This window comes from Panthera uncia, assembly GCF_023721935.1.
Source record: "Panthera uncia isolate 11264 chromosome E2 unlocalized genomic scaffold, Puncia_PCG_1.0 HiC_scaffold_20, whole genome shotgun sequence".
Taxonomy (NCBI): Eukaryota; Metazoa; Chordata; class Mammalia; order Carnivora; family Felidae; genus Panthera; species Panthera uncia.
In genome coordinates, this window is record NW_026057589.1 from 8,896,104 (window position 1) to 8,916,910 (window position 20,807).

Consider the following 20,807-nt stretch of genomic DNA (forward strand, 5'->3'; position numbering starts at 1 on the left):
AGGCTCTTTGAAAGTTCCTGCCCACACATGAATGTGCATTCATAGAGAGGTGCAAGAACATGGCTCACGAGCTTCAACATGTACTTCATGAGCAAGCAGGTATACAGACCCTTTTACAGGAATCGGTGTACATTCCCTCTGATTGTAGCCCTACTCCCAACAAGTGAAAACATGGGGACTGTGCTTTTAGGGCTGAAGGGAAGTTAGAGGGCACCTTGACCTCATGTTTTTGCTGAGATCTGTCTCAGCAGTGTGATTTCTGGATCCTCATTTTCGAGGCTTGAGGTATGTAGTCATGCCCAGGAATCTGGGAGACCTGAGTTTTTTCTCCTTCCTCACTGTGGGCTTCGGACCAGAGTCTTTGGCTCTCTGGGCCTCAGTTTCCTCAGCTCTCCCAGCCCATGAAGCTTCAAGGGGGTGGACTACACCACCTTTATCTTTGGATAAAAGCCACTGCAGGCTCTGCAGTGTGCATACAGTTTCTGGGGACACCCACCAACATTTGCCACAGCAAAAGGCCATGACCTCCAGGGCAAGAAGGTTAGATCTATAAGCCAAGTCCAAACTCTTCCATGTTTAATTATATGAAACTTTTCACAGTCCTATCCTTTTACCTCCACTGACCCTATGCTCTGTTCACAGTGGATTTCTGACATCTTCCTAAGTAATCATCATCCTGTAAATATCTTTGAGGCCTACCTATAGTGGCTGCAGGGCTGAAAAAGAAACCCCTCTGTCACTCTAGGCAAGCAAATGGGTGATTACAAAGCAGAGTAACAAATGCCTGTATTCTTGTCTCCAGACCTTTCCTTATGCAATTCCCTCTGCTACACCTACTCACCTTCTATACCTCTGTGAAGCTGACCCCAAGCCCAAACGAATGTTTCTTTTACTCTGCTTTCAGGGCGTTTTCTACATGTTACTTAACAACACAGTATCACACCAGGATGGTTGGTTCTCCACTCTCCTCCCCCACTAGACCGCCAGCTCTCAACTGTGGTACATTTTATTCAGCTCATCTCCAAGCATCAAAGGGAGCACAGGGCTGAGCACTCAGTAAATACATAATGAACCAATCAATGCAAGAGTGAACGTGCAACCCAGTCTTGCAGACTTGCAAAGTGCTTCTTGAAGCTGATTTTGCTCTCAATGCCGGGGCTGCTCCCTTGAGCTACGCGGTGGAGGTCAGGAGCTTCGGGGGTGGCCCTTGGAGACGAAACGAAGGAGGAGAACCTGAGATGGAGCCCCAAAGCGCTCAGGCTGTCCATATCCAGCGAGCAGCAAAGAACCAGCCTAAGCGTTGCAACTTAACCTTCCGGAAGCAGCTCCGCCCGCCTCTCCCCGCCCCTCCGGACGATGGGCGTGGCCCCTCATGAATAATAAACGACCGCGGTGGGAGGGGGCCGGGCCTGCCCCCTCGGGCGGGAAGGGGGAAGCGCCGAGGCTGCCTGACTGGAATGAGGGTAGCTGCGGCGACTGCGGCGGCGGGAGCGGGGCAGGCCATGGCGGTGTGGACGCGGGCCACCAAAGCGGGGCTTGTGGAGCTGCTCCTAAGGGAGCGCTGGGTTCGGGTGGTGGCCGAGCTCAGCGGAGAGAGCCTAAGCCTCACCGGCGACGCTGCAGCGGCTGAGTCCGAGCCCTCTCTAGGGCCGGCGGCGGCCGCCTTCAACGGCCTCCCGAACGGCGGTGGCGCCGGCGACTCGCTGCCCGGGAGTCCCAGCCGCGGCCTGGGTCCCCCGAGCCCGCCCGCGCCGCCGCGGGGCCCGGCGGGCGAGGCGGGCGCGTCGCCGCCCGTGCGCCGGGTGCGGGTAGTGAAGCAGGAGGCGGGCGGCCTGGGCATCAGCATCAAGGGCGGCCGCGAGAACCGGATGCCCATCCTCATCTCCAAGATCTTCCCGGGGCTGGCGGCCGACCAGAGCCGAGCGTTGCGGCTGGGCGACGCCATCCTGTCGGTGAACGGCACCGACCTGCGCCAGGCCACCCACGACCAGGCCGTGCAGGCGCTGAAGCGCGCGGGCAAGGAGGTGCTGCTGGAGGGTGAGCGGGGCCGACGGGCGGCGGGCGGGCGGGCGGCGCTGGGCCGGCCGGCGCTCACTTTGTTTCTTCTATCCTGCCCTTTACGGAGCGGGTCCGGTCCCTCCCCCTCCGCGTCCTCGGCTTCCTTGCGCTAGTGGCCCGGCTCCCCCTTGACTCTGCTTGCTAGGGCTTGGAGTATGGAAAAACTGATGGTCCTTGCAGGAGAAGTTGGCTTTCAGTCCCTAAGGAAGAGTCGGTTGAGATTTAGTAAAAAGCAGCCGCGCTTGAAGCCCCGCCTCTGCACGATAAGCTGACACTAAGAACTAGGGGGAAACTGAAGGGCTCGAGTCCTGGAGGTCTCGGTTTGCCTCCCGAGAAGTGCCCGGTTGGCGCTTTCTTCATTCACATCTGGCTTCCTGGGGCGAGAGGGTCTGTTAAAATAAATAAATAAAAAATCACCCACACCCATGCCAGTGGTATGCTTGGGCAAACCACCAAAACTACTGGTTAATTTATGGGAATTTAACCCATCATTGGCTCTCAACAATAACCAAAAGAGATCATAGCACTTCATTGAAGACGGAAAGCTGAAACAGCAAGTTCGTGTGGCTAATGAGCCTTGTTTAACAGTGGAGGCTCACGTGCTTGAACATTTACTGCCAACTAGAGTTTTGCCCCTTTTGCACGAGACTGGTGCCAGCTTCCTACCATTCACAGGCATGCTGCTTCAAGGCTTTAAATGAAGCCTGAAATGTTAAATCTCAAGATAGGTTTGAATAGCCACTACTTTTACTTTAAGTGTATAGTGACCTGTAACCTGGATCCTTCGTGATGAATTTATGGCAGGCCAAATTAAATCTCATGTCTTTGAAGGACCCATCCATATTGGAGGTGGTAGAGTATTGTAAATGTGATCTGAAAAGCCACTTGGCTTACTTCAGAAATTTGTGAGCAATTGGCTTTCTTTCACTGGTGATTCAGTCATTCAAGAAGCATTTATTACTGGCTATATAGACGAGGATATAACAGATAATGTTTCTGTATTTGGTCTCTAGTTGGGGACATGATGGAAAAATGCAAAACAACTTACAAGTTACTGATTATGTAATGCAAACTATATATAAATGCCAAGGAAATGCAAAGTTAGGAAGTAGTGGAAATCAGGATTCGTCAGGGAGGCCTTTTTCAAGGAGCTGAATCTTGAGCCAGGTCTCCAAGGAAGTAATGGACATAGGCAGAGATGAGTCAGGAGGGTATTCCTGGCAGAGGAAGAACAGAAGGGACTTGGGGAATGGGAGGCCAGTGACAAACTGAGAGGTCAGAAGTCCAGCTTGGCAAAGTGATTTTCACTTTTTTTTTTTTTTTTTTTCTTTCCAAATCTGCTTGTAAATATTTGGGAAAATGTTAGTTTGTATGTGCTCCAAGTGTGAAATTTCCGTGTCCCATCTTTATAATATTCTATTTACAAGTATTATTTATATCTCACTATAGGTGGGACCAGACACTTCTCAGAAATTAGTGTTAATAAATGGAGTAAAATTGTAGACTGTGGCTTGGGTAGTGGGTATGTAAAAAAAAATTGTAACCGGGATGCCTGGGTGGCTCAGTTGGTTAAGCGGTCAAGTCTTGATTTCAGCTCGGGTCATGCATGATCTCATGGTTGGTGAGTTTGAGCCCCATATTGGGCTCCATGCTGACAATGTGGAGCCTGCTTTGGATTCTGTCTCTGCCCCTCCTGTGCTCTCTCTGTTTCTCAAAATGAGTAAAAGGAACTTAAAAAAATTATTTTAAAAATTGTAACCTTAAATATGTACCTTGAAATTGGTCTCGATGTGCATTTGGTTATAAATTCTTAGAGCCAGAATTTTTTTTAATGTTTATTTTAGTTTTGAGGTGGGGAGGGGCAGAAAGAGAGGAAGACACAGAATACAAACCAGGCTCCAGGGTCTGAGCCGTCAGCAGAGAGCCGGACTCGGGGCTGGAACCCACAAACCATGAGATCGTGACCTGAGCCAAAGTCAGCACTCGGTGAGTCAGCCAGGAGCCCCAGAGCCAGAATATTGAAGTAGTACTGTTTATGTAGTACTCGGTGGTAACGGACAGATATTTCATCTCTTTACACCACATATTTTTATTTTTTATTTTGTAGACAGAGAGAAAGCACGAGCTGGGGAGGGTCAGAGAGAGAGGGAGACAGGAAGCAAAAGTGGACCTCACACTGACAGCAGAAGGCCGGCCGATGCAGGGCTCAAACTCAGGAGCAGTGAGGTCGTGACCTGAGCTGAAGTCAGAGGCTTAGCCAACTGAGCCACCCAGGTGCCCCTACACCATATATTTTTTTAAAAACACAGCTTTTGTTTAGGTATATTTTGAACCTGGTATTCATATCAGTTAAATGAAAATCATCTAGTAAATGTTTCCCAGTATTCATTAGTCTAAAATAGGCCACATGTGTTTTTAGGAGGAGGATTTACAAACAGCAGCATAATAACATATTTATTGAGTGCCTTTTTACCTAACACACAGGTTCTACTTTATTTTCCTAATTTGTAAAAGACAAGTAGTTTTTGAAAAAAAAAAAAAAAAAAAAAGGGCAAGTAGTTTTTGTCCTTATATGTGTGTGGAAGTATGCAATTGCACTTTCAAGACAAAGAGATATAAAAATAAAATTACTTAGAATATGCAAAATCACTGAAAACAGTCATTTAATTGAAGCAAACATTATTTAAAATCGAGAGCTAAAAGATAGATTTTATGCTTAGCCCTTCAAGTTTTGGAACCGTAGTGTTCCTCCATTAGATGTCTCAAAGCTTGAAAAGCTGTCTTAAGCAGCACAGTGATACTCTTTTGTGGTGTGGGCAGGGAATCTTAGGCATGCCCTTGCCACCCCCTGGTAAAGGAAAGCAGTAGTCTCTGGTTGCCTGTGGTTAGGGAACTGAGCTAAAGGGCTCCTTATTATCCCATGGATTTGTCAGGATTATTCATTCATACATCAAACATTACTCAACTCTGCCATGTGTCAGAGGCGCTTGAAGTTCCCTGATTCCTGCCCTCAGGAAGTTTGGAGTTGACATAAGAGAGAGAGAGGGGAGAAATAACCGCAGCAAAGGGCTAAAGTGATGTTATAATAGAACTCTGGAGAGGACACAAAGGAAGGAGAGATGTATAGAAGACCTTAATGGGGATCAGAGGTTGAGGATGCCTGGGAAAAGGTTGATGGTGAAGCTAAAGTTTCCCCTAAGAGAAAGCTGCCACCAGAAAATACACACAAATGAGAAACATTACGAAGTTATTCCTGCCCGGTGAGGGTAAGTACAAGTGAGGACTTTGTGGTCAGACAGACGTGGGTCTGTTTCTGAGTAGTGGTTTGTAACCCCTAGGCAAGTTACTCAACCTTGCTAAGCCTTGGTTTCCTCATCTGAAAAACCAGGATGATGATAATACCGCCTTCAAAGGGTTGTTATTCATTTGATACTTTTTGATATCTGGGAATATGGCAGTAATCTACAATAACAAAAACAAAACTCTGAATGAGGAAGGTAGGACTGGGTCATGAAGGTATGCTCTGAATTAACACGAGCACTCTCAGAATAGCCAGGATAACAAGTTAAAATCCAAGGTTCCATTTTACTTGAAAAGAAAAACGTGGTAAGAAAAAGAATTACTTTAGGCGAACAGGTTAAGAAATGAGTTTGCGGGGCACCTGTGTGGCTCGGTTGGTTAAGCGTCCGGCTTTGGCTCAGGCCATGATCTCATGGTTCATGGCTTTGAGCCCCATGTCGGGCTCTGTGCTGGCAGCTCAGAGCCTGGAGCCTGCTTCGGATTCTGTGTCTCCCTCTCCCTCTCTGTCCTTCCCCTGCTTGCTTTCTGTCTCTCTCTCAAAAATAAATAGACATTAAAAAAAAAAGAAAGAAAGAAATGAGTTTGCATTTCTTAGAAGCAAAGATTCTTGTTTTCCTATTTTCCTAACATCTCTTGTATAGGCCAACATTTTTATTTTTAATTTGCATTTAGGGGCACCTAGGTGGCTCAGTCGGTTAAGTGTCCAGCTCTTGATTTCAGCTCAGGTCATGATATCATGGCTCTTGAATTTGTGCCCCGCACTGAGCTCCGCCCTGGGCTCTGCGCTGGCAGCGTGGAGACCGATTGAGATTCTTTATCTTTTCTGCCTCTCTCTCTGTCCCTCCTCTGCTCATCTTTTCTCCCTCTCTCTCTATCCCTCCTTTGCTCATGTGTTCTCTCTCTTAAAGTAAATAAATAAACTTAAAAAATTTTGCATTTAGTTTCCTATTCCTCTGATTTTTTCTTCTTCACATTTACCATTCAGAACATTACCCTTGATTTTTTTCTAATTTTTTTGTTCTTCTTTTTTATTTTATTTATTGTTATTGTATGTATTTATTTATTTATTGTAGAATCTTACCCTTGATTTTAAATTTTTTTATTGTTTTATTTTTGAGACAGAGAGCATGAGCGGGGAAGGGGCAGGGAGAGGGGAGACATAGAATCCTTAGAAGGCTCCAAGCCCTGAGCTGTCAGCGCAGAGTTCGACGCGGGGCTCAAACCCACAAACTATGAGATCATGACCTGAGCTGAAGTTGGACACTTAACCAACAGAACCACCCAGGCACCCCCATACCTTACCCTTGATTTTAGCCAAAAGGTCAAGAAGTGATTTTATCACTCAGAACCTTAAAATTTGCTACTCACTGTGTACTTGCAGTTTTAGCTAGTGACTGTTAGCATTGATACTAAGATATGCCATGCAGAGTTATTCAGATTTTAAGCATAAAGAGGTGACTACTCACCTGTCAGATATTAGATGTTGAATTTAGTGTATCCTGAGTGCTAAAAATAGGGTCTAAGTAGCTTCTAGCATTTATATTTTTTAGGGCTATGAAATAAACTAAGTGAACATAAATTAGACTATACATTGGAAAATGTTCCAGAAGAGGTTAGGGAAGACAGTTTTAAAGTGTTCAACTTAAGGTTTGATATTTTAAGGATGCCTAGATAGCTCACTTGGTTAAGAATGTGACTTTTGATTTCAGTTCAGGTCATGATCTCAGGATTTGTGAGTTTGAGCCCCACCTAAGTCTCTGTGCTGACAGCACAGAGCCTGCTTGGGATTCTCTCTCTCCCTCTCTCTGCCCCTTCCCTGCTGGCATACACACACTCTCCTGCACTCAAAATAAATAAACATTAAAAAAAAGTTTGATAATTTGAGAAATGATCAGTACTTTTGAAGCAATTCTCGTTGGAATATTGTTGGAAAATCATTTATTGCCTAAATGTAATTCTAAGTTTTGTTATCAAATCTACTGAAAAGAAAATGGTTAAGTGTATAGAGGAAGTGGACTGGCATGAAACGTATCTTGAAAATTGAAAATAATTTTTGTATCCAGAATGGCTTGAGATTTTCACTGTTCTATATAATATGGTTCGTTGTGTGTGTTAGGGGACATGTAACATATTGCTGACATTACTAGGCTGCTAAGTTAAAGAAGCTAGTTTGGATTCCTATACTGCCAGTTTCTTCAGTGTATGTTGGACGAGTTGGGAGTCTTCTAAGGAAAACATTTTACATTTTCTTTGAGATTTTGTGTGTGTAGTCATTCATTTATCTCTACAAGAACATCTAAATTGTCAGGAAGTTTGTGTTTCTGTGTTCCTTTCTTTTTGTTTAACTAGCCTCATCATGTTTCACTTGAATGATTAGCCATGTTTATATGAGAAACTATGTTTTTGTAACCAGTTTACTTCTCATAGAGTCTCGTGCTAAAATATGTCCCCCAAATTATTATCAAAATATGAGAAGTTTATTGATTCTAATATGGAGTGGTTATGAAAATTCTAAGAACATTTTTAGAAACCAAAACCAGGCTTTAATTTAGATCTTAACTGATAACTCAGTAACTTTAATATATTACCTGCTGTGTAATTCTTCCGGGATAAAGGTTGCTTTACTTTGTGATCAAATGTGTGTCTTTGTACATAAGGAATGAGGTACAGCCTGTGGCTGTGGAAGTGTCCAGCTATTCTGAGCTGACTGACTATTCAAGGATCCAATCACTGTTCCTGGTTAGGTTTACATCCTATCCTAATTGAACAACAAATAATGCCACTTGCTTGCATTTTCCCCTAAATAAGATAATAATGCCTTACATTTTTATTAACATTTTTAAATTATCCATGCACTTTTATCTGTATTTTCTCATTTGACCTTTACACAGTCCTTGGAAGTGATGGGCATTTTATCTTTGTTTTACAAATGATTACGCTAAAGTTCATTAAAGTTAAGTGAGTTACTAAAGGTCTCAGAATTTCTCTTGATTTTTAGAGGAAAAATTTTAATGCTCTTTGGGCAAAAGGAAAAATCTTACCAGGATTTTTTAAAGTTGTAAAGTCTCATCTTCTGGATGAGGAATTAATGACCAGAGAGGTTAAACGACACGTTTGAGGTCAACTAGCTAATTAGTGGTGGAACTTGGACTAAAACCCAGGTCATTGCTTTCTGCCTTGTTCTGTGCTACGTACAGCCAGTCACTCAGGTCTCTTAGGATCTCCTGAACATTATCATGTTGTAATGTGTTGTGAGAGGTCAGCGTGCAAAATAAGTTGAAGGTAGTCCCTGGTGTCTAAGAGCTGACACTGAAATTGGAAAGAGAAAACTGCCACACAGAAATTGATCAAATGGGTAGTACTCCCTCTTCAAGAGTTCCCTGAGGGGAATGATCAGTTATAGGGTGGAAGAGCAGAGTGTGCCGTCATGGGGAAAGGATCGTTTGATCGGAGGCTTGAGGGACAGGTTGCTTCCCTGTAGGTGGAAGTCCTTCCAAATTGAGGGGATAACCTGAGCAAAAGCCAAAATGAACTTGACATATGATAGGAAGTGAGGAGAATAGGATTGAACTTGGAAGAAAATAAAGCTGGGAAGATAAATTGGAGCCAGATTATGCAAGGCCTTGAAAGCCAGCCAGAGGAATTTGGACCTTTTTCATTCTGTCAGTCAACATTTATTAAGTAGCTACTGCAAACAAGGTGTTGTGGTAGATGCCGGGAATTAAAAATTGGGAGTAATCCCCACCCTTTAGGCTAGGAAGGAAATAGTTATAATAGGTTTGTGATAAGTGCTTTAAAAGAGGTGAGAATTTGGTGCCCTAGAGGAGAGAAAGAAGTGCAAAGGAGACAGCGTGTCAAAGGTTGGAAAGTGATAAGTAGCTGGTGTGTTGAGAGAAGTAAAGCGTGGTAAGTAAGGTACGGGAAGTGTGTACTTGGGAAGATGGGCGGAGGCCAGAGATCATCAAGTGCCTTGTGTGCAGTGCAAGCAATGGTCTCTCAGTAGGGCTTATATTTGCTTTTCAACCTGAAAAAAGAATTTGAGCTTTATTAATATTTAATGTATTGGTGACACTTGTTCTCTTAGTCTTACAAGACAGGGCCATTACACATTTGGTACACAAGGTGAAATCTCAAGGAAAGAGTAGAAGCTTCACAAAGCAAAGGGATTGCTAGTGGTGACCTTACTAATTTGTCTGCTCTTGTTTTATTTATTTGTTTGTTTGTTTGTTTAGTCTGCTATTTTCATACCACGACTTACTGCAGTTTTCTTGAGCATGATTGAATGGATATATTGCATGTGCTTTTAACTAAATTAGTCTTCACAAAATAAATGAGTGCCTTAAAGATTTGCACAAAGAAACTGTGGATTGAAGGCAATTATAACACTATAAACAATAACAAAAAGGCAAAGCCAACATTTCTCCTAATAGGAGCTCTTTGTCACATCTCAAGGTAACCCTATCGTCAAGAAGTCAGCCTAAAAAATGAAATTGCCAAGAAGACTTATTTGAAATGTGGATTAATACATTGTCATTATTAATGAACTTGACCCTAAGAGTATATTCTAGTTTGAGTAATGTAGTAACAATGATAGTATGACATCATCAGAAATATGTTAGTGTTTTTATTTCATCTTCATCTCATTCTTTCTTGATTTCTATATTTTATGGATGTTTAATAATATACATATATTAGACAATATTCACAGATTGAGAGTGTAGGCTCACGCTTTTCCTAATGGTGTGTGCTGTCAGAAGTTTTAGGCCTAGGAGCCACCAGGTTAATTTAAAGGGCTTTAAATGAGGTAATGATGGGGTGCCTTGGTAGCCCAGTAATTTAAGTGTCCAACTCTTGATTTCAGCTCAGGCCATGATGTCACGTTCATGTGTTTGAGCCCCACATCAGGCTCTGTGTTGACAGTGTGGAGCCTGCTTGGAGTCTCTCTCTCTGCCCCTCCCCATTCATGTTTTTTTCCCTCTCTTTCTCTCAAAATAAATAAACATTAAATAGAAAATACTAAAAATAAGTGAGGGAGTGATGTCTTAGGAGGTTCAGAGTGGCAGATGGAGTGTAGGAGCTCAAGACATGAGGTAAGGGAAAGCAGTTAGGAAGCTGTTGTGACACCATAAGGATATTGAGACTGAAAAATATTGAGATAGAAACAGCAGGTCTAAATGATCGGTTTGGGGACTGAGGGAAAAAGGAAAGTGGAGGAAACTCCTAGATTTCTGGCTTAGGAAACCAGATAACAAAATTGACAGGGGAGGAACTCTGTTTTGGGTGAAGATAAGTTTGGTTTTGGACGTGTTGAATTTGAGTTACCTGTGTGACATTCTGGCACAAAAGTCCAATAGCGGGTCTGGAGTGTGGTCTATAGTGAAGAGAAATGTGAGAACTCAATGAAGACTTAGGAGATGTTAGGGTAAGGTGGTAATTGATGCCATGAGGATAGATATAATCATCAAGAGAGGATGCAAATAAAAAAGGGAGATAGAACCAGGATGGAACCCTGCAGAACCCCTACATTTGAAGCAAGGAGTGGGAGGAGAAGAATCTGGAAAGAAATGGTCCAGGAGGTAGGGAGAGAGCCGGGAGAAAATGGTCCTGTGGAAGTCAGTGAGGCAAGAATCTGAAAAGGAGGATGTGATCAGCATCAGAAGCCAAGAAAGTAAAGAACAAAAATGAAATCTGTTGGATTTGGTAATTAGAGAACCGGATCATTAAAGTTCTCATAAGAGCAATTTCAGCAGAATGACAGGAGCAGAAGGCAGTGAATAGACTATGCTTTTTAAAAGTTCTCAGAAAAATCAAAGAAGCAAAGATGGTAACTAGAGTTGAATGAAGTGTCCAAAGAACGTTTTAGTTTTGTAGTTGGTTGTTCTTTATTTTGTTTTACATGGGAAATAATTGGGACATATTTGTAGAGCAAGGAAACAAGGCCAACAGGCAAGGGAAGAGGCTGAAGAGATAGAAGGAGTGGGGAACTGATGCAATCCATTTTTGAGCCAGGAAGTGACATGATGGGAACAGAATTTTGGGTTGGCAGCAGTGGATGATCTGGATCCAATGCAAAGAGGAAAGACAAAAGGTAGGAAAAACTACAGCTGTTAGAGTAAAAAGCAACCCAAAGCAGAGATGATAATCATTGAATGGGGTAGTGGTGGTAGCAGGGAATAGATACGAAGATGCAATTCAGGAAACATATTAAAGCAGATGATTTTTGCCAGGGGTCAGCAGAATCCGCCGGGGACCTTTTTTCCACCCAGAAAGCCTCCTTCTGACTGCCTGTGCTCCCAAAGATTTGACACGTGTGGAGAATCTCTGGCAGTGCGCCTCTGTTGCTAGCCAGGCATTTGATCCATCAGAGACATTGGGTGGAAAATTGAGAGCCACTGTTTTCAAGGAAGAAATGATGGGCTTTGGGTACAGATTGGATATCATCAATTAGCCCTGAGATTTCTCTCCGGGGATAATAGGAGAATGGTTGTTGACAGTGGGAAAAAATGGAATACTTTGGGAGGGTGTTAAGCTTATACCATTTAGCTTTGTTATAAAGCACTTAGGTGATATGACTGCTGGCTCTGGGCACTGAGAAGAAAAATTTTAGTTTTATAAACAGTACTTTACATCTGGTCACACAGCATGAGAGCATATTCTTCCTTTAAAGGGTTTCCCCCCCTAGATTAGAGAAAGGAGCTGTTAGCTTCAGAGAAATGATTGTATGTTCTGGTACACTTAATGTTTTGTGTCTGGAGAAAGACAGTTGATTTACTCACTTTATGTGAGTGCCATTCTAAGGAAGCTACGCTGATTTCTTCATACAATTTGTGTTTGATTTCATTTTAAAAACAAATCTCATGAAATGATTTTGTATAGGAACAAAGTGCCGGTGATTATGGTGTCAGTAGATTGGCTTTTTGGAAAGAGTAAAAGTTACTAAACTCCAACTTGGTTTGTTTCTGTAATCTGGCTCGCTAGAAGTTGCTAGAATGCTTTGACATATAACTACAGTTAAGAATAATCTGTCATGTATATAAAATGTTATACTTCACAGTCAGAAAATGGGAAGCTTTGATTTGAAAGGGATTCAGAAAAGTCATAGACTGGGGCACCTGGGTGTCTCAGTTAAGTGTCCGAATCTTGATTTAGGCTCGGGTCACGATTTCATGGTTTGTGAGATCAAGCCCCACAGGGGCCATCAGTGCAGAGTGTGTTTGGGATTCTCTCTCTCCCTCTTTCTCTGCCCCTCCCCTGCTCATGCGTGCTCTCTTTCTTTCTCTCTCTCTCTCGTTTAAAATTTTTTAAATGTTTATTTTTGAGAGACAGAGCATGAGTGGGAGATGGGGAGAGAGAAGGAGACACAGAATCTGAAGCAGGTTCAGGCTCTAAGCTGTCAGCACAGAGCCCAACACGGGGCTCGAACTTTTGGAACACAAGATCACAACCTGAGCTGAAGTTGGACACTCAACCAACTGAGCCACCCAGGCGCCCTCTCTCTTATTTAAAAAAAAAAAAAATCATAAACTTCTTTATTAGTAGTAAAAGGAGTTGATCAACAAAAAAATTTCTGAAAGAAAGTATATATGCCTTATTTAATGTGCTCTTGGTTTTAAAGCACAGAAGGCTATTTAAACTAGTTTAAGTAAAATAGTGGTGGTACTGTAAAGATACAGACAAGTCTCAGGACTCCAGAAAAAACTAAGCAGCCCTGCATCAGTGATGTCAAGAACCAAGGCATTGCCATCACTCCCTCTCACATTTCCTCATCTCAGAGCTTATGCTTCTCTCAGAGAATATCTTTTGCAAAAGCTTTGTTCTAGTCTTTTTATGGTCTCATTTTTTTACATTTAACTCTTTACGTAGAATTTATTTTGGCATATGGTCTGCCATAGAGGTTTAACTTTATTTTTCCAAACAGTTAGCTGATTATCTTAGCATTATTTGCCAAATAATGCTCTTGCATGAGTTGTCTAATAGATTGATGGGGCTGCCTGGAGTGCCATGTAGGGAAAGATTCCAGAGCCATACCTGGGTCCAACAGGAAAACATGCTCTGCTTAATTAGTGATGTCTGCAATGAGTGTGCCGCACGGGTGAGGTATAGTACACATGCTGTGTATCTGTCACCGTAGGCATGACCTGGCCTTTCCTCATTGATTTGAAATGGACCCTTTTATATAATTAATTTGTTGTATTCTGCAGTCTGATTCTGGATTTTGTATTATATTCTATTTGAGTGTTTTGTAACATACTAAACTATAACATACTAAACCTTTAACATTTAATATCTGATCATTCAAGTGAACTATACCAGTCAAGAAAAATTTGAAAAATAACAGTAAACAATTGCAGGGTGGTATGAGAGTATACTTAATTCTCTGGGTAAATTTTAGAATGATTTTATCATTAAAAAATCCTTTAGGATTTTGATTAAAATTGTATTAAATTCATAAATTCATTTGAAGAAAACTAATATCTTTGTAACACCTATTTCCCAATCATTCTGCCAGAAGTTGGACCCCACTCATCCATGTTCCAATCATGTGGCAAGGAGTTCTGATTGGCCAGGCCCAGATCATGTACTCACCTTGGAGTCAGGGAATAGGGTAATTCCCCTGGTTCTATGTGGACTGCAAGTGGGGTGTCTCCAAGGATAGTCAACATGGTGTTACTAGAAGAAAGGAAAATGGATACCAGGCAGACATAAACAACAGTGATCTACTATGATGTTCTAAAAACATCAGAAGATGGTCTTAATTACTCTATTAGTTGAGGGATTTAGAAACTTTATAGACAGATATAAAAGGAACACAAGAAGAATACACTTGGGTACAGATGAGCTAGTTGGAAATTTTCAAAAACTTTTGACACTCTGAAGTGACTAATAAATCATTCCCAGCATTTATTTGAGTTTTTGAACATTACTTTTGTATGAATTTCAAGCAACTTCACAAGTATGCATCATGACTGTATAGATACAACAAAATGTATAGATGTATACATCTATACAAACAAAAATGTATAGACAACAAAATGTATACAAACATGTATAGACAACAAAAATGTATAGATAGAGCTCAGGGGCAGGTCTTGAAGGTAGAGGTAGGTTGGGATAGAGAAAAATCTTTGTCTATTGAAATAGATGCATACAGTTTTTAGTAAGAAGTATTTTTGTTGCAGAAACCCATACCAAACTGAGCAGAAGTGGAACGTATTGCCTCACATAGTTCTTAAGACTGGGGGCGGATCTAGGTTTAGGTCCAGAGGGATCCAAAGGCTCAGATTATCTTGGCTGCAACATCTCCTGCTGTGGAGTCTAATTCTGCCTAGTCAGCTAAAATAGCATTGGCAGTCTAGGAATATATCACCCTATATATATATGATATATATATCATATATATATCATATATATATCATATACCCTATATATATATGATATATATATGATATAAATATATCACCCTAACTTAATAACCCCTGTTAAAAAAGAAACATTTTTCTTCTGGCACCTGCATTTCAGTCTCTGGCAAGGACTCTGATTAGCTCTGCTTTGTCCACCTCTTCAAACTAGCACTATTTCTAAGGTGATGGAGACTGTGATCTAGACCTGGGTCATGTGCCCAACGCTGTTATATCAAGATTGGCATCCTCGCCAAACTGAAATGTGGAATGGGGCGGTTTCTAGGCAAACTTGCTTCTGCTATTACAGTGCAAATGTTGAAGCTATAGAATTAAAAAACTTTTTTTTTTTTTTTTAAGGTATCTGTATGCCCAGCGTAGGGCTCGAATTTATGACCCCTTAGATCAAGAGTCATATGCTGTACTGACTGAGCCAGCCAGGTGCCTCAAAATATTTTATAACTAAATTGTAAATTAAAAATTAAAACAATGGAAATAATAATGATGTTATTGAGAGCTCACTCTGCTAAGCTCTTTTAATTTTTTTTAAGTTTATTTATTTATTTTTGAGAGAGATATGGGGCTCGAATTCACGAACCATGAGATCGTGACCTGAGCCAAAATCAGATGCTCAACCAACTGAGCCACCCAGGCACCCCGTAGCCAAACTTTTTTGGTGCTCTTCCATTTTTGGTATATTACTATGTTAGTTTACTATTGTTGTTTTAAGTGTTTATTTATTCTTGAGACAGAGACAGAGTGTGAACAGGGGAGGGGCAGAGAGAGAGAGGGAGACACAGAATCTGAAACAGGCTCCAGGCGCTGAGCTGTCAGCATGAGCCTGACGCGGGGCTCAAACCCACGAACTGTGAGATCATGACCTGAGCTGAAGTCGGACACTTAACTGACTGAGCCACCCAGGCGCCCCTGTGTTAGTTTACTTTTGAAAAACATCTCTAAACCATATTTACTTTTACAAATAAATGTTTGCCCAAATGAAATACAATCTGTTTCACTGAACACTAAGCGTCTTGGATTTACCTCCTTATTCTGCTGTAATTGGTGGCCAGTAGAAGTATTTAAATTGTTAGCTGTTTTCATTGCAATAAGGGCTATCTATATTTTTAAAAACCCTAGTAAACAGTACTACGTTTTAGGTGCTAAGGATAAATGTTTGGCATTAGTCTCTTCAAAGATTATTAATTACATTGTAGAATAAAACTGCATTTGTTTTTCAATGAACATAAAGTAAAAGTAATTGAAAAAAATTAAGCTGGCTCTGGGCAAATATAAATTCTGCCAAAAAATAAGACAAAGACTAAAGTGATATTTCTGCAAGTCACTGCTTACCACAGATGTTTTAATATTGATCTGCTTTGTCTACCTACAGTGTCATAGAGTTGATTTTTGTACTTGTTAATTTCGTTTCTGGATATGGAGTAATAATATTACAAGATTAGTCTATGGCATTGATATTGGTAAATAAAGAAATAAAATAATTTTAAATGCTGCCAAGATGTTTTTTAGTAGCCAGGTCTGGCAGATTTATAAATATATTCATATATATTTGTGTATATATTTTCATATGTATATTTTGACAAGAAAAATGTTTTCCCTCTGCTTCTCTCTAGGGAGATTGTGGTTGCGAGAACGATCTGGTCCACTCTTGTTATTCTTCAACCAACCAGTTTCCTCCCGCTCTTATCTTTTTGTTTTTGGGTTTTTTTCTTATATTTTCTTCTATTTCTTTTGTGCTTGGGTCTCAAAAGAAGTCTTTGGGATCTTTAAGATATCTCCAGTCCTTGGGACGTGATCGTTACAGAAACTACCTGAGTCTTCTGACACCAAAAATACTTCTAAACCCAAGCACAAGAGGACAAGATACTTGGGAGAAAAATAAAGCAAAGCATTTCTGACGGCCGTTAGCATTCTATGTAACCTTGGAAAAAATAATTTCAGCATTAAGGCATTGTATTTCTTATCTATTAAAAATAGGATGCCTTCTAGTTCTCATATTTTATCACTCTAAATATAAGATAGAGAATGAAGAGTTGTTGTTAAAATAAGCTGATTGTAGGGGCGCCTGGGTGGCTCAGTTGGTTGAGCGTCCGACTTTGGCTCAGGTCATGATCTCGCAGTTCGTGGGTTCGAGTCCCACAGCGGGCTCTGTGCTGACAGCTTGGAGCCTGGAGCCTGCTTCAGATTCTGTGTCTCCCTCTCTCTCTCTACCCCTCCCCCACTTGTGCTCTGTCTCTCAAAAATAAATAAATGTAAAAAGATTGTTTTTTAAATAAACTGATTGTGTACAAATACATCATGGATTGTCAGAGGGTTAAAATATAATCAAGTTATCTTTAACACTAAAAATACCCTAAATACAATTTAATCTCTTTTTGATCATTCAGATGGAGCCTCAGGATTTGTAATACCTTATTGTGAACTTTATTGTTGTGATAGAGATAAACACAAGTATCAGATAAGAGATTTTATGTTGTAGATCTGCAGATAAATCAGCCTTTGCTTTTCCATCTTTCATTGTAACTAATCTCCTTTGGACCAACACAGGCAGCATTTATAAAGCTGTCTTCTTCAAGCAGAAAAGAATCACTTAGGAAGAAGGAATATTGAGTAATCTAGATTGCAATTAATTTTGCCACTGATTATTGTGTAACTTGAGATTTCTTCATTGTTCTTTAGTGAATGAGGGCAAGACTCTCTTAATGAATATTGGCAAAGAAAGACCAAACTCTAGGACTTAGATGCCAAATAATTCCTTTCTCTTTGTCCTGTTTAGTGTGAAAAATCAAGAGAAAGGGGGAAATTATTTGCAATAAATATTATATTTGTGTTGGCCTTTGTTGTCAAGCAAATCTCATAATGATTTAGATGTTTGGAATATTCTGATTAGGTAAGGAATCAACATCTTTTGAAAAAGTTTTATGTATTCTCTATTAGCATTAGCACACTGGCATGAAATTATTTTTACGCCAGGCATTCTCCTGTAGACTGTGTCCTTGGCACCTAGCAAAACATCACTCGTATCACTGTTACCATGTATGTTTGCTAAATGAAAGAAGGATGGAATATACAGAGCATTAAATCTCAAGTATAAAAAGGTTATTTAAAATACAGGTCCCTAAAAATGCTCTTTCAGTGTAGTTTATTTTTTAGGTCTCTGGAGTTGAAATAAAAGAAAAATAATGAACTTGTTATACACCAAATTCAGGATATGATTACTACTAGGGCATGAGAAGATGAATGGAGTCAAAGAGAGGTTCATGGGGGCTTTTTGTGAGGAAATAAACCTGAACAAATATGACAGAATGTTTAAGATTGATCAAGTTGAGTTATATGAATGTTCATGATATTGACACTACATTTTTTTAGCATATTTTTTTTCAATTTTTTTTTTTTTTACTCTTTATTTATTTTTGAGAGAGAGACAGAGCATGTGCAGGGGAGGGGCAGAGAGAGAGGGAGACACAGAAGCAGAAGCAGGCTCCAGGCTCTGAGCTGTCAGCACAGAGCCCAACGCGGGGCTCGAACTCACGAACCGTGAGATCATGACCTGAGCCGAAGTCGGACGCCTAACCGACTGAGCCACCCAGGCGCCCCTTTAGCATATTTTAAATATTTCAGTCTTGAAAATTCAGATGAAATTAAAAAGCTGTCAGATTTTTCTTTGTGCTGGACTATTTATCACTTGGATTAATTCTGATTCCTTAACATTTTTGAAAATTGGAATATAATTAATACAATAATATGTTCTTAGGTGTTCAGCCCAATGAGTTGTGGCAATTATATATACCTGTGTAACCACTACAGAAGCTGTTGAACATTTCTATCACCCCCAGAAGGTTCTCTTTGCTCTTTCAAGTCAATTTCTCTCCCTATCTTCAGCCCAGATAACTACTTTCTGATTTCTTTTGCCAGTTTTGTTCTTGAATTTTATGTGGGAATGGAGCCATACAGTAGGCACTGTCTTGCATAAGGCTTCTTTCACTTGTCATCATGCCTTTGAGATTCATAGTTTTTATCTGTATCAATTTTTTTTTTTAGTAAGCTCTATGCCCAACGTGGGGCACGATCTTATGACCCCCATATGCTCTAGGGGTGTCTGGATGGCTTAGTTGGTTAAGCATCTCACTCTTGGTTTCAGCTCAGGTCATGATCTCATGGTTTATGAAATTGAGGAAGTGAGGCTCTGGACTGCTTGGGATTCTTTCTCTCCCCCTCTCTCTGCTCCTCCCCTGCTCTCACTCTCTCTCAAAATAAATAAACGTGAAAAAAAAAAAAAACATTAAAAGAAACTGCAGAACAATCCCCTAGAGTAAATGTACCATCTTACACTCCTAACAACAATGTATGAGAGTTCCAATTGCTTCATATCCTTGCTAACATCAGATGTTATTCATCTTACTATTTTAGCCCTTGTAATAGTTATGAAATGGTATTTTGTTGTGGTTTTTAATTTCCATTTCCCTGGTGAATAAAGAAAAAGCACCTTTCCACGTGTTTATTGACCATTCATGTATCTTTAAAAGTTCAAGTTCTTTAAGATATATTTTTATATCTTAAAGTTCAAGTTCTTTTAGATATATTTTTTACTCGGTTGTTTAGTTATTCTTATAGAACTCTGTATTCCAGGTACAAGTTTGTTGTCAGAAGAGTGTGTTGTGAATTTTTTTTCTAATCTGTAGCTTGTCTACTCGTTTCCATTAAGGATATTTAGCTGAGCTGCAATTTTTTCTTCACGGTTGGTGTTGTGTGTCCTGTCTAAGAAATCTTTGCCAACTTCAAGGTCACGAAGATATTCCGTGTTTTCTCCTAGAAGTTTTATGGTGGCATTTCAAGTTTAGACCTATGATCCATCTTGAAATAATTTTTTCATATTGACTGTTTTTCTTTGCTATCACTTTGTCCTCAACTGGTTGACAAGGTTCTTCTACCCTAAAGATCTTCATTCTTTCTCTTTGTGGGGTGATGGCAGAAGACTGCTGTGTAACTTTTAGCAAACACTTTGCTCTACACTCCTGACCTATTTATGTGTGTTTCCTCTTCAGCAATGGATCACTGAAGTATCAGACAAATGGAGTCCTCTCTCTCTGTTTTATTATAATTACTCCCTATCACACTTTTAGGGTCTGGTTTTGAAGCAGAATATTCAGGAAAGCCATAGGAAAACAGCATCCTGGCCTAGAAGTTGCTACCTGGAATAATGAAGTCTTACCTGTGAATGCATGATTATTTAAAAGATCTTGATGCCTCCTTTACCTTTTGTTTAAGCATCTTGTACAGTTGTAGCATTGTAATGGTATTAATGCCACAAAACTAGGAGGACTACTCATTAACGTGAATAAATAGGAGAGAATGCAGTGAGCCAAAAGTTGCAGTCTTGAACTTGTAAGACTGTCTCAAATGCAGGTCTGTACTTAAAATACCAGGCTAACTTATTTTTGCCAAGTTGATATGCTGAATGGGGAGGGGAAGATGTGGCGAAATAGGAAGGATTAAAAAGGCATGGACATAAAACCCTTTAATACTGCTTAGTAAGGTATTCATTATATCCATTTGAAGAAATCTAAAATTATTTATGGGAGAAATGTATTTTTAGGTTGGGGGTGGGGACTGTTAGTAAATCATTGGGTATTAACCAGTTTGGGAACAAAGTGCATCTGAAAGGAATGTTTAACCCTGTTAGATTGTGTTTTTGTGTTTATTGTCAACAGCAACACATCTCCCTCTCCGCCTCCCAGGAGATTCCCCTGAGAAGCTATTCCCAGATTTTTGGAAAAAAGTTTGAAAAGTTATTTTGGATTTCTTATTTGGAGGATAATCTTAAATTTGGTTAAAACATTCTCTTTCTTTCTTTTTTCCTTCTTGTGTTTTAAGTTTTATTTTTCATATTTAAGTTTGTACTGCACCCGGAATTTATTTTTTTATAAATTGGTTTTGTTTTGTTTTGTTTTATGTTTGGTTAAAACGTTTTCTCTGAGCAATCAGCTCTTAATGATTCTTGTAAGATGGATCAGTTTTGCTACTTATTTTCCT

General features: G+C 40.4%; 1 protein-coding gene and 1 long non-coding RNA gene across 2 annotated transcripts in view; one reads left to right on the plus strand and one right to left on the minus strand.

The window, feature by feature from the left end:
* Positions 1-990: 990 nt before the first annotated feature.
* LOC125916307 (uncharacterized) lies at positions 991-1,698 on the minus strand. Its single transcript, XR_007455863.1, has 2 exons — positions 1,610-1,698; positions 991-1,206 (listed from the first exon to the last, which is right to left on the minus strand). It is a non-coding gene; the product is annotated as an uncharacterized LOC125916307 (long non-coding RNA).
* SNTB2 (syntrophin beta 2) overlaps positions 1,435-20,807 on the plus strand; it is a 104,821-nt gene continuing 85,448 nt past the window's right edge. Inside the window, exon 1 of the mRNA XM_049622441.1 lies at positions 1,435-2,037. Coding sequence (XP_049478398.1) covers positions 1,458-2,037 — 580 coding nt within the window. The 5' untranslated portion in view covers positions 1,435-1,457. The remainder of the gene's footprint in view (positions 2,038-20,807) is intronic.